Consider the following 12,160-nt stretch of genomic DNA (forward strand, 5'->3'; position numbering starts at 1 on the left):
AAGAAGAAAAGAAATCCTTGTATGATTCACCCTCCACCTAGTCACGAGTGGCCTTGTGTTGGTCGTAAAATATTCCAATAAAATGCAACGAAAAAAAGTTTAAGAGGTGTGAATACTTTTGCAAGTTAAGGCAAGCTGCAAAGTTGTGCGTCTGTAAATCCCACTGTGACCATTTGAACTGTCATCTTTGTACCAAAGGAGTCGGTGCAGAAAAGACAAAAAACAGATGAGTGGGGGATTGAATTTACCAGAGGGGAATCTTTTTTGTGTATGTCTAGAGTGGGAGCCTCTTCTACACCTCACAGCATGAATTTGGCCCGGGCTTTGGCCTTGTCTCGCCTGCACAGCGGGGTGCTTTCCTGACCGGGCCGCCCAGGGGAGGGGCACCTGCAGCCGCCTCTCCGACACTGGCCAGGAGGGAGAGCCTGGTGGGCGGGATGGGACGGAGCTGGAATGGAAAGAGGCTCGGTGGTTCCAGGAACTGACATGTGCTGGAGTTATGAAATCTTCAGGTAGAACACAGCAACGTCGCTCTGAAGGAAAATATTTGCTCTTGCGTTTCCCAGCGGCCGCGAGAGGAAGACGCCGCTTTCGGTCTCAGGGTGAAATCAAAAGCTTCTGTTCCAGGGGAGGACGAAAGTTATTATTGGAGCAGGTCGGCTGGCAACGTGCGAACCAAGAACAACACCAAGTTTATGGATCAGGCGGTCTCCTCACTGAGACAATATTTTCCATCCATTTTGTTTGGTTGACCAAACATCATGTATTCAAAGTTTATCAAACACTCAGTCATCCCTGCAGACCTGAAGGGAGTTTAATCACACGATGTATGGAGTTCTGCCCAAAAACCTGTCCTGTGTGCAGACTCAGAGAAATTAAACCACTCTGTGTGCTTTAATATCTGCAACGTATGATCTTTGGAAGCATTTCACCTTTACATGAGGTGGAAGCCTCCATCTTCTGTCGTTGTGGTATGACCCAGGGGTCCAAGAATCACAAGGCTTCACTTGGAAGCTCGTGATTTCAAATGAAGTTGGCTCTTCGTCTGCGAGAAATTCCATTCAAATGGACAAATGTGCTGTGCAAGTCTCAGCTGTCTGCTAAAGGTGAATGGATTTTGCATTAACTTCACAACAGAAGCGCCCCCTGTGGTGTGCCTGCACACGGCTGTGGAGAATATGAATGCATCTGGAACGTTATGTTCGGAGGTAACTGGAAACACATGGCACACTGGAATAACGGCCTCTGTAGCTTCTCCTGGTGCCATGATTCGTCATGTAACGCTCTTGTTCAAATGCAAGTGCAACAGATATACATGCATGAAATTAATGATCTATTTGAACTGTCAAGTTCTTCACTTTGATTCATTTTTAAATCAGAAATGCACGTGCGTTTGAATTTATTGTGCGTTTTTTCTAATCTATGCAGAATCAAATATTTGCAAACGGTTCACATGTTAACTTAAACCACGTTTAGTAGACATCAACAAAGTCCGCAACACAAATTTTGCCCAGATACTTTGAAATAAATATACAAATGTCGTAATAATAGCTGACCGTATCAATTTAAAACCCAGTTTTATGTGTTTTGGACATAACTGTCTTATTGAAGCTTTGTGGATTTAAGGTGAGGTTAAAGAACTTGGAGATAATTCTCAATTTTTCACCAATTTTGATGGAATAATCAACCTTTTGAGAATTAAAATTTAAAAACTAAACAAGACCCTAATGAAGATGTCACCACCGAGCTTGACTATAATTTGAACATGAGTCTTAGACAAAATCCTCAATAAATTCAATCTTATTCACTCAATTCTTGTTTTAAAGAGTCATTTTAGTTCTTACTCGTATAATTATCTTACTGTGGGAAAAAGATCTGATTGAATTCAACATCAAATGCCCCAAAATTATTTTGATTTTCATGTTTCTGATAAACGCATGTAAATTTTAGACAAGACTCCTGGAGGCTGATGTCAACACACACCTAGATCCTGCTAGTAGATCTAAATGTTCATTCTCAGTCACTTCTTTTGGATTAGTCAAGAAAAAATTAGACTAATTAAATCCCAGATATTATGATCTGTTATTTATGTCACTTTTTCCCTCCAAATACTGCAAATATGTAGATTTGAATAACACTTTTACCCTAATTATTATTGAAAAATGAGCAGTATTCAGATTATTTTAAAAGAATCATGTAATGAACTTTTTTGTGTGAGGTTTTCTTCTAGTATTTAGCTCAGAGCTACAATAAAATACACAGTTTTTTTTATCAAAACCTTTTAGTAGACGTCTACCAGTAAGTGTAGCAATAAAGTCTTTTTTTGTCAGACTGACTCAGTTTTAAAGGTACATTTTTTTGGGAGCCGATTAATTATCTTGTGTGTTTTTTTCGTCTTAAAAATTCTCAGAGGTATGCAGTAGTCCAGTGTGGGAGACGGATATGAGGCGTAAATATATAAAACCAGCAAACATCTCATCCCACGGTCAACTTCTTAAACCCCACGACGTCTCCTCCCAGACACCATCCGTCCAAACATTTAGCGCATCTGACTGTGCAAGTGGGACGCCACTATCCCACTTGTCCTAGCATCTCCACCCCATCCTTTCTGCTTGCTGTCAAACAACAGTATTTGCTCATCTGTGTCACAGAGCAGCAGGATCTGCAGTGCAGCCTTTGAGTCAGACAGACAGATTTGGGTTTTGCCCTTACAGGGCAACGTAGGGCAACTAAAAAACAAAACTTTCCATTTTTCTCTTTTTCTTCCCTTGTTGTTTCTGTTACTGTGATGGATAGCCTTGACCGCTCTCTTGGTAACCTTTTGTGTCATGGTGCATTGTTTGTTAGAGATCCAAACCTTGGAAATAACTTCTGTACTAAAGAGGAAATGACTTTATGAAATATAGAGAGCAAATCCTTTATTCAGGAATATATGCAACAATATAAACCTATTTCAGCATCAATTGCAGGTAAGGCCATGCAGCACATTGTGTGATTAATGACAATAAGTACATTTTAAAACCCAAACATGCAGGTCAACAATACAGAAAACTCTTTTTTTTTTTTATATGTCAAAGTTTAGGAGCAGAAAACAAAAACCCTGCAGACATGCTTAAACATAATTTATTATGTCAACAAACAATGTTTCAGAAAAATATCCCTCTGAGTTCCTGGCCAGACACAACCAGTTGTCTAAAAATAAACATTTTCATTGAGGTTTTTCTAAAAAAAAAACCAAGCAGAAATGTGTCAGAGGCTTCAGTGGAAATGCAACATATTTGCAACATGTGATATCTGGTCTGCAGTCTTAATATTATTGTTTTTATTTGCATAATAAACCGGTTAACTCCATTCCTTTGTACATTTAATTTCCGTAGATCTGAATTATTGCTATGTTAAATATTGAACAAATTAAAAAATATATAAGCAATTCCATCCGTTGAGATAAATGTGTGCCTTTCAACTATATATTCACACCTTGAACTTTTTCACATTTTTCTCGTTAAAATCACAAACCTCTGAGCGTACTCGTGAAGTGGAAGGAAAATGGTACATGACTCTCAAAATGTCCTGCAAATAAAACTCTAAAAGTTGTAGTCTTCATATTTGTTCATCCCCTTTCACTCCAATAATCCAAAATAAAATTCAATGCAACCAAATGCCTTTTGAAATCTTCAGTGAACAGAGCCCAGCAGTTTGTGGCTTTTTCTTAATCTAAATCCATCTGTTCTGTGAAGTCTTAAGAGCATTGGACAATAATCAGCATCGTAAAGACCAAGAAACCCAGCAGAGACAACGTTGTAAACTTTATCCAAAGCAATGCATCGGCCATGTAAATGGCAGTGGCAGTGTAATGCTGTGGGACCGGGAAGTTGGTCAGAGTCTGTGGGAAGACGGATGGAGCCAACTGCAGGGTAGAAAACCTGTTAGAGGCTGCAAAAGATTTGAGAGTATGTTGAATGTTCACCTCCAAGCAGGACAATGAAAATTAAAAATGTTTAGATCAAAGCCTGTTGAAATCTTGGAATGGATTAGACCTAAATCTTACTGATAATTATTAGCAAGAATTAAAAAATGATTGAAAACTTTCAGTCTCTACAATGCATTGGCTCTGCACACTTTCCTTCTAGCTCACAGTTAAGCCCTGTTTTGTGTTGATTTTTCACACGACGTCCCAACAAACATACGCTGACGTCTGTGGTTCTGCAAAGAAAGTGGAAAAGCTATTTTTGCAAGACAGTGAATCATTAAAATTTTTTTATTTTATTTATTTTTGAGAAACATTTTCATCTTTCTCAGGTAAAATTCTATATCAACTATTTCCTCTGATAAAGCAAACATTGTCCTTTCATAAAGCTTTCGTACAAAGTGCTATAATTTCTTCAACATCCTCATTGCTTTCGTCTTTGGTAGCCAAATCTGGCACTTCAAAGCATCCTTATGTCTTTTTAGTGCATTCCACCTTCTTCAAATTAAACAAAATTGGTGCCAAACTTTGGGCAGCAAACGTTTTTGTTTGTGTTGCTATATTTTTAAAGATATTAATAAAAGTTTCCAGAGGTCAATAAGCTCCCCCCACATCTACAAAATCAAACAAATTTGATGTCAATCAACTGCCTCAAAAATGTGCAATGAAAAGCACAACTGATTGAGACCAAATTAGTTAGATTTTGTAAATGTGGGGAGCTGTTTGACCTTTGATGACCTCTGGAAATATTTATTAATATCTTTAAAATTATAGTGAAACAAAAATGAAGATTTTTGCTGCATAAACATTTGACACCAATGTGGTTTGATCTGAAGACAGTGGACGGTCAACTCCACTCAGGATGTTGGTCAGGATGGGACATCACTGCAGGGGGCTGCCCTTGCGGCAGAGCTGATTGGCTGATGCGAGCACCTGCCTGTTCGGTTTCCGCTTCCCAGTCAGTAACGTGTAGAAGAAGGGATTGACGCAGGAGTTTCCATAAGTGAGTCCTGTCAGGATGCGGTTCACCGTTACCTGGGTCCCCACCGGTAATGTCCGAAGCATGTCGGGCTGGTAGAGGGGGAGCAGCTGCCAGATCCAGAAGGGGAGGAAACAGGCCCAAAAGGCCAGGACGATACCCAGGATGAGAAGCAGAACTTTGGGTTTTGGTGCTCGGGGAGTGCACGCCGCGCCGGTTCCGTTCGCCCAGGCCGGCTGGGTCTGTGAAACCCAGTAGAGCCGGCCCAGAGTGGCGTAAAGTCCTCCGATGGCCAGCCCAGGGCCGAGGATGCTGGTGCAGAAAAGCACACTCAGATAGGCCTTGGAGCTCTGCTCGTCCCACGCCGGGACACACAGCTGTCCCTCACCGTTCTCCCCGTCCTCCAGGTGCAAGGTGATCATCATGGGCAGGCTAAGAGCCACCGCCAAACCCCACGCCAGGGTGACCCGCAGCAGGTTGGAGGAGCTGGAGGAGGAGGTGCGCAGGGGATGGGCTACAGCTCTGTAGCGGTCCATGCTCATGGCGGTGAGGGTGAAGATGGAGGCGTGCATGGTGAGGAGGTCCAGACTCAGTAGGAGGCGGCAGCCCAGCTCCCCGAAGGCCCATCCGGACGCCAGGCTGTCGTACACGATGAAGGGAGCGGTGAAAAGGTAGAGCAGGTCGGCAAGCGCCAGGCTCAGCACCTGGAGGTGAAGAGAGGTGGAGGAGGGCGAGGAGGAGGGGGAGGAAGGAGAGGCAGAGTTCGCGAGACAGGAAGGAACGGGTATTCTTGTTAGGCAGCAGGCCAGTCCGGCTCCACGTCTTCTCCTAACTCTGCTGCGCCTCAGAAGGAGAACCAAAGTGTAAAGGTTTCCTGTGATGCCCAGCAGGGAGAGGAGCGAGAGGAGGGAGCAGAAGAGAGCAGTGGAGGCAAAGCTGGGCGATGGAGAGACAGAGGGAGAGGGGGAGGGCGCTGAGAGGTTCTGGATGGGAGTGAGGGTGTAGAGAGCTGTGGGAGCTAAAGACGGGTCCATTATGCCAAAAGGTCAGCAGGTTAGGGGGAAAAGTCAGACTGCTGTGTAGAAGAGGAAGAAAGACAAACAGGCGATGTGGAGCAAATCAAAATATAAAAGCAGATGGAGAGAAGAACATGACATGAGTTATTTTCTGTAGATTCTAGAGAAATTAAGAGTGCCTATATTGTACTTTTTGTGTTTTATGTTACAGCCACACACTTCAAGGTATCTTAATTTGATTTTATAAGGTGGATGACCTCAAAGTCATGCTTAATTGTGAAATGGAGGATAAAGTAATTAATTTTCACAATTTTTATGAATACAAATCAGAGCCCTATATTCAGCCCATCACCTGATTATAGAAAGAGCATCAAGCACAACTACAAACCATCAAGAACGTGGCTGCCCACCTAGAAAAATAAATATTTATCATAAATAATTAGTCATTTTTAAATAACCATTGATTTATTTCTATTTTTCCTATTTAAATGTGAAACTTTTGTATAACATAAAACCTCAATTAAATGCGTGGAAGTTTGATGTGTTGTGACAAAACTTGCTCAACTCCAAGGGATTTGAGCACCTCTGAGCGTCACCACATGGATGCTGTGAACAATGGTCCAGCAAATCCTGTTTCTGTCGACTTCAGCTTGATTTGCCCCCATTCAAACTCTGACAGTAGACAATGTAAAGAAAGTCACATAAACATGATTAAATGAAAAATGTCAGCAAATCCAGGATGGTTTATGTTCCAACAGAAACCTGCTCTGGTTGGCACAGCCATCACGGTTTTATTGTTACCCGGGGAGCCCGCTTTTTAAAAGGGATGGGGTGGAGGGGGTTCTTCAATTCAAGACGGTAAATCTGCACGGAAAAACCTCCCCCTTCGGGTCAACAGCTGGGCAGCAATTAGGTGAAACAGTACGGGAACATGAAAGACAGCCGATCGTATTAGCAAGCAGGTTATAAACGGCCAAGGTTTTGTTTGGATTTCTTGTGCTCCTTTTGCGCACCGGTGGTTTGGATCGGGACCGGTGCGTGTAAATTTGCCGAGTCATAACGCAGCAGGACTCAAGCCTGGCGCTGCGCTCTGCTTAGGAAAAAAATTAAACACTCATTTTGAGAGGGGAGAGCAGCATGTTCGCTTCGATACACGCAGTTCTTCTGTGCAGAGATGTCTTCGTGACACCAAAATGAGGCTGACAGAGGCGGCCTGTGACCCGGGCGGCTGCTGCGCTTTCTGCGGCTCCCTTTACATGACTAATTACATACACAATACACACCGCGTCACATCTCTGTGTTTTACATTTTACAGTGAACATTTTAAGAATCAAAAATAATCTACTTGTTAAATTAAACTCTCGCATTGCTGTTGGAAAGAAATAATGCTGGTTGTATTATGTTTACGTCAAAACCGTTCTAAATAATGTATTTTATTGACTGTAGTTGTAGTAAAGTGCACTTTTGAATTTATTTGTGGGAGAGAAAGGAAAAAAAACCCTATATTTTCCAATACTCTAGCTGAAATGCATTTGAATTCAATACGTTTTACGACAGTGAAGTCATTTTCAACTTACTTTCTGAGATGTAAAATCCTGGACGTTACAAAATAACGTTCCTGGGCTGAAACCACTCAGCTTCCATTCTGAAATCTTCTCATTTCGGTTCGTTCAGATGAGGAGGATTAGTATTTAATATTTAAAGTTGAAGTTTGGGGTGTGCGGTTCCGTCCTCAGCGATGCTCTCCGTCCTCAGTCTCTGATTTGTCTGAGTCAGTCCGAGGATCCAGAGCGAGAGTCACACAAAGGGGTGGGATGAGAAATCAAGGGGGCTTCTCCTGCATCCAGACTCCATGTTTATATTAGGCACAGCGAAGCCCCCCCACTGAGTGAACTAAATATGAGAACATATTTAATTTAATTCAGAGTTTTACTTAATTACTCCTCGAATCTGTTGAAATCTGTTTTAATGTTTTGACCGCTTTAATCCTAAATGTTTCATGGTTTGCACATCTCGGTTGTTTCTGAGTTATGGCCTCATGCGAAGCTTTTCTTTCCACTGCTTTGCCTCTGAGTTGTCCTGTAAGAATTTGATACACTTAAAGTAGCATTAGCGTCTGTTTTCTTTTTTCTCCTGTACTTTACAGCCTCATTAAATCATACTCTTGATCATAGTTCGATGACTTTCTAATAGTTTCAGTGAAGCATAAATCTAAATGGGAATTTACTGGAAGAATTTAGAAAATGACTATAAATAGAAATATTTTTGAGCTGAAAGCTTGTTTCCGTTCTTGTATGAAACTCATTCATTAAGAGGAACTGTGTTGATTTGCTTACTGAAACATTTTTTAAAGTTTTTATAAGGAAAAATATATGTAATCTTTTTACCTAAACACTTTATGTTAATGTTTAAGAATGCAGTAAAAAAAATTCAGGTAACATATAACCATTGATAGATGACGTCCAGGTTGTTAATTGCAATTTCCTCCCAAAGGGGAATCAGAAGAGTCTCAGATTAGCAGGATATTGCTGTAGTGAATATTGTTTGTGAACTTGGCTGTGTTGTGGATTTAGATGATAATCTGATTATTGCTGCATAACCCAAACATCCAAAACTGATGGTCGGCCATTTTCAGAGTTTTCAGCTAGAAAGTAGAATTCACAGCGTCAGCAAAGTAAGCCTCTATATTTCAGAAATTAGAAGTTTCTTGTCAGTTTTCAGAATATGTTTTATGAAAACATGAATATTATTTGATGAAGCAGTGCTTGCTTTGGGCAGCAGATTGGAATTTTATTACTCAGATGTCTGATGTCTGAGGCCTGCAGGGATTAGCTGTTGTTCTGGGTTCTTTTGTGACTTCCTGGATTAGACGACGATGCTCTCCAGGAATAATTTTGGTAAACTCCTAGGAGTGATCACAGTTTTTCCATGTGGTGGATGATTTTCACTTTGAAATTTGTAACACCCTTATAGACTAATGGATGCTGAATATCAGGACCAGACATATAGTTTTTTTTAAAGCTTTTTGCCTACTTTGTGTTGTCAGACGGCTGATAATCAGACCTGGGTGAGTCTGATTAAATTTAATTTCATTTATTTCCAAATAAATATATTTAATCACCCTTAATTCAAGATTTCAGAAGGATGGCAATAGGCTTTTTCTCTTAATGCATGAAATTATATATTTGTGTTTAAATAGGTTATGTTTCTTTGGAATTAAATTTAGTTTGATGATCTAAGACATTGTACTTCTGTACACCATCAATAGACACATGTATTCATTTAGATGTCTATTTCTTTTTAAAAACAGTTTCTCTCTGAAGTCACCCCTGTGAAAGTGTTGCAAAGTTTTTTTATATTATAAAGTTTATTTGATAGGGACAGACACACATCGACATAGACAAACTGAATAAAACAGCAGTCCCATGTTTGCATCATGGTGCAATAGCAACAGCTAATTCGCAGCACTTGTCCCTAGATGGGCTTTAAATAAAATGACTCTAAAAATTAAAGTGATGATCATTTAAAATAGCACAACATAATGTATACAAACAGAAAAATGTAAAACATCAAAAATGGGTACAGTTCTGTTTTTGACATAACCAGAGTTTTGTTTGATTTTTGAACGTACTAAAACTGGTTACAGACTTTAAATGAACAGGAAGTGAGGTTTCAGACATACATGATTCATTAGAGGCATTCACTTGAATGTAGCTGTTTTCACACAAAGTCTGACCTTTTGGTGGATTTCTGGGAAAACGCAAAGGCAGAAAAGTCAACCTGAAGCAGATTCAGACCATATTGAACTCTTTGTGATATGGAAATTGTTTTTTTAATACTTTCAAACGGAGTTTAAGCTCAGTTTCGCCTCATTGCATGTGTGAAGTTCAGAAAGGGGCCTCGTATTGCTGTTATTTCCTGTCATTTTGTGACGCACCTCCATAACTAACAGTTCAACTCTGACCCAATGTCAATACCACAATAGTTCTTGTTCGCACTCAATCTGTCCAACCCTCACAAGGGGATTTATACCGTGATCTGGTGTTTAAACTGTAGAGGAAATTAACTATCCAATGTACTGGCCCGGATCAACATCTTTCCATGCGGGAGACAGCGCAGCTTTCCTGGTGGACGCTCCGACTGCATCGCTGAATAAACCGGCCTTTCAGGAGATATCAGAAGCAGCTCCCAGCTGCCTGCTACCAGCCGAGTTGTTTTTGGCTCAGCAGTTGTCAAACCCACAGCTGCGGTCTGCCAGCTTCGAGAAGCCGGGCGGCTTGGAAATGATTTAAGTTGTGACTGCAGAATGTGAGGCCTGCGCCTCGTGTCGGTGCCGGTGGGGAGTCCATGCTCTAGTCCGCTTCGTACATAAAGACAGACAGACAGAGACAGGCAGTAAAGACTCAAGAGGGCTGGAGGGGGAAGAGGTGGACATACCTATCCCCGCGGGGTGTGAGGAATCTGTGCAAATACCTGCCACAGGCATGCCAAAAAAGGGGAGAAAGGTCTGCCTCCCTCACGCACCTATAGAAAGGCTTATTGGATGGAAATGTAGGAGGGCTGGCGTAACGAGAAGCCTGAAGAAGTAAAATCAGGAGGGGAAATAGGAGGAAAATGTTTACAAACTGTGACGTGAGGTATTATACATCCACTTTTGTTTATTTCTAACACATGTAGTCATGGGGGGAAAAAATATGGATGGAAGGGAAAGAAGCTGGAGCTGTAGGCTGTTTATTTGTATTTGTCAGAGGACATCAATCTCAGCCAGTGGAAGCAACCAGTATAATTTTTAATTACATTTATCTGAGCAACGGGCTCCATGTTGGAGCTTTGACCTGGACTGCGTGTGTTTCTCTCAGTTAATTAGCCTGCATCAGTCTTATATGCAAATCAGGTCTGAAGATGAGAGATGGAAACATTATCAGGATGTTTTTTTTTTTTTTTTGTGAAATTAATGGCTGGAAGAATGATTGTTTCATCTGAGCTGCAGATATATTTTCTGCTTGCTCTATTAACCTTAAGCACTCCAACAAATTAAATCTGAATGTTTGGAATATGTTTCTAAAAAACTAAATTATATGTTTTTCTAAATAGGGTAGCTTTTGGCTTTATTTGTGTAAAACTTCTGTGTTTGTGTAAGTTCTTTCATTCTTATAAAAATATTATATATTTGCATGAAAGTATTATATACGTATATGTAACACTTTCTTTGTAACGTGTTTCCTTGCTGATCTGTGCTGTATTTGTGTGTTCTTCATCCCCTGTGATTGGCTTATTTATCTCTCTTTTAATGAATCATAATTTTTTTAGTCTGTCAATTTACTGATTATTTCTTGTGTGTGTGTGTGCGTGTGTGCGTGTGCATGCGTGTGTGCGTGCGTGTTTGTGTGTGTGTGTGTGTGTGTATGTGCATGTGTGTGTGTGTGCGCGTGTGCGTGTGTGTGTGCGTGTGTGTGTGTGTGTGTGCGTGTGTGCGTGTGTGTGTGTGTGTGTGTGTATTGAGTGGCTTTAATGGTTTTATGTTTGTTTCGTAGGCACTCTAAAAACACCTTATGTTACACTTTGCTGTTTAAATGTGTTCCATAAATTCATATTGATTAATTAATTGATTTAAAAACAAATTTAGTTTGCTTTTCTGCAATTATGGTCTGATATGGATCGATTCAAAAATGCGAGTTGTTATTATGTATATAATGTGATCTTTATTTCTTGCTTTTGATATATTAAAGCACTGTTGCTACTAAATATGTAGATGTTTTCTTTTTTCATGTAATTAGTAAAACTATAAAATGTTAGCAAACAGTTAACATCTATTGTATGTAAGTTGTTGAAAGAAATGTATAGTTATGATGTGAGCAGCTGTGGATCAATTTACCAATCAGTTAATTAAGTATTATGATCTTAGACATAATACACACTAAGTGATTTATCTTTTAGGGAAAAAATAGAAATCAAATTAAACTTTGAGTAACACTAAACTGTTGACTCCAATAATCTGAAATATTTAGCTGTTTTGATTTTTTGCTTGTAAAACCAAAATAAAATGTCCACCAAATCTATGTTTAGTTCCAGTCAGATATGAAATAAATAAAAGAAAAAAAATCTTTCAGCCCCTCAAAGAATATCCATCCATCCATCCATCCATCCATCCATCCATCCATCCATCCATCCATCCATCCATCCATCCATCCATCCATC

The 12,160-nt window shown here is 40.2% G+C and overlaps 2 protein-coding genes across 3 annotated transcripts in view; one reads left to right on the top strand and one right to left on the bottom strand.

Moving 5' to 3' along the window:
• The window catches only part of kcnj14 (potassium inwardly rectifying channel subfamily J member 14), a 37,622-nt gene that overhangs the window by 3,640 nt on the left and 21,822 nt on the right, over positions 1-12,160 (top strand). The window lies entirely within an intron of this gene.
• On the bottom strand, positions 3,085-7,711 carry uts2r3 (urotensin-2 receptor 3). 2 transcript variants are annotated; one of them, XM_008431611.1, is made up of 2 exons: positions 7,540-7,711; positions 3,085-6,018 (listed from the first exon to the last, which is right to left on the bottom strand). In XM_008431611.1, the coding sequence occupies exon 2, from the start codon at positions 5,978-5,980 to the stop codon at positions 4,850-4,852; it is 1,131 nt and encodes a 376-aa protein (XP_008429833.1). In that variant the 5' UTR covers positions 5,981-6,018; positions 7,540-7,711; the 3' UTR covers positions 3,085-4,849. The 2 variants fall into 2 exon arrangements, with proteins under 2 accessions (XP_008429833.1, XP_008429831.1); XM_008431609.1 differs by having other exon boundaries at positions 3,085-6,021.

Source organism: Poecilia reticulata, linkage group LG16 (genome assembly GCF_000633615.1).
Source record: "Poecilia reticulata strain Guanapo linkage group LG16, Guppy_female_1.0+MT, whole genome shotgun sequence".
Taxonomy (NCBI): Eukaryota; Metazoa; Chordata; class Actinopteri; order Cyprinodontiformes; family Poeciliidae; genus Poecilia; species Poecilia reticulata.

Coding starts and splice junctions, on each gene's coding strand:
- uts2r3 (XM_008431611.1), bottom strand. CDS start 5,980: ATGGACCCGTCTTTAGCTCCCACAGCTCTCTACACCCTCACTCCCATC.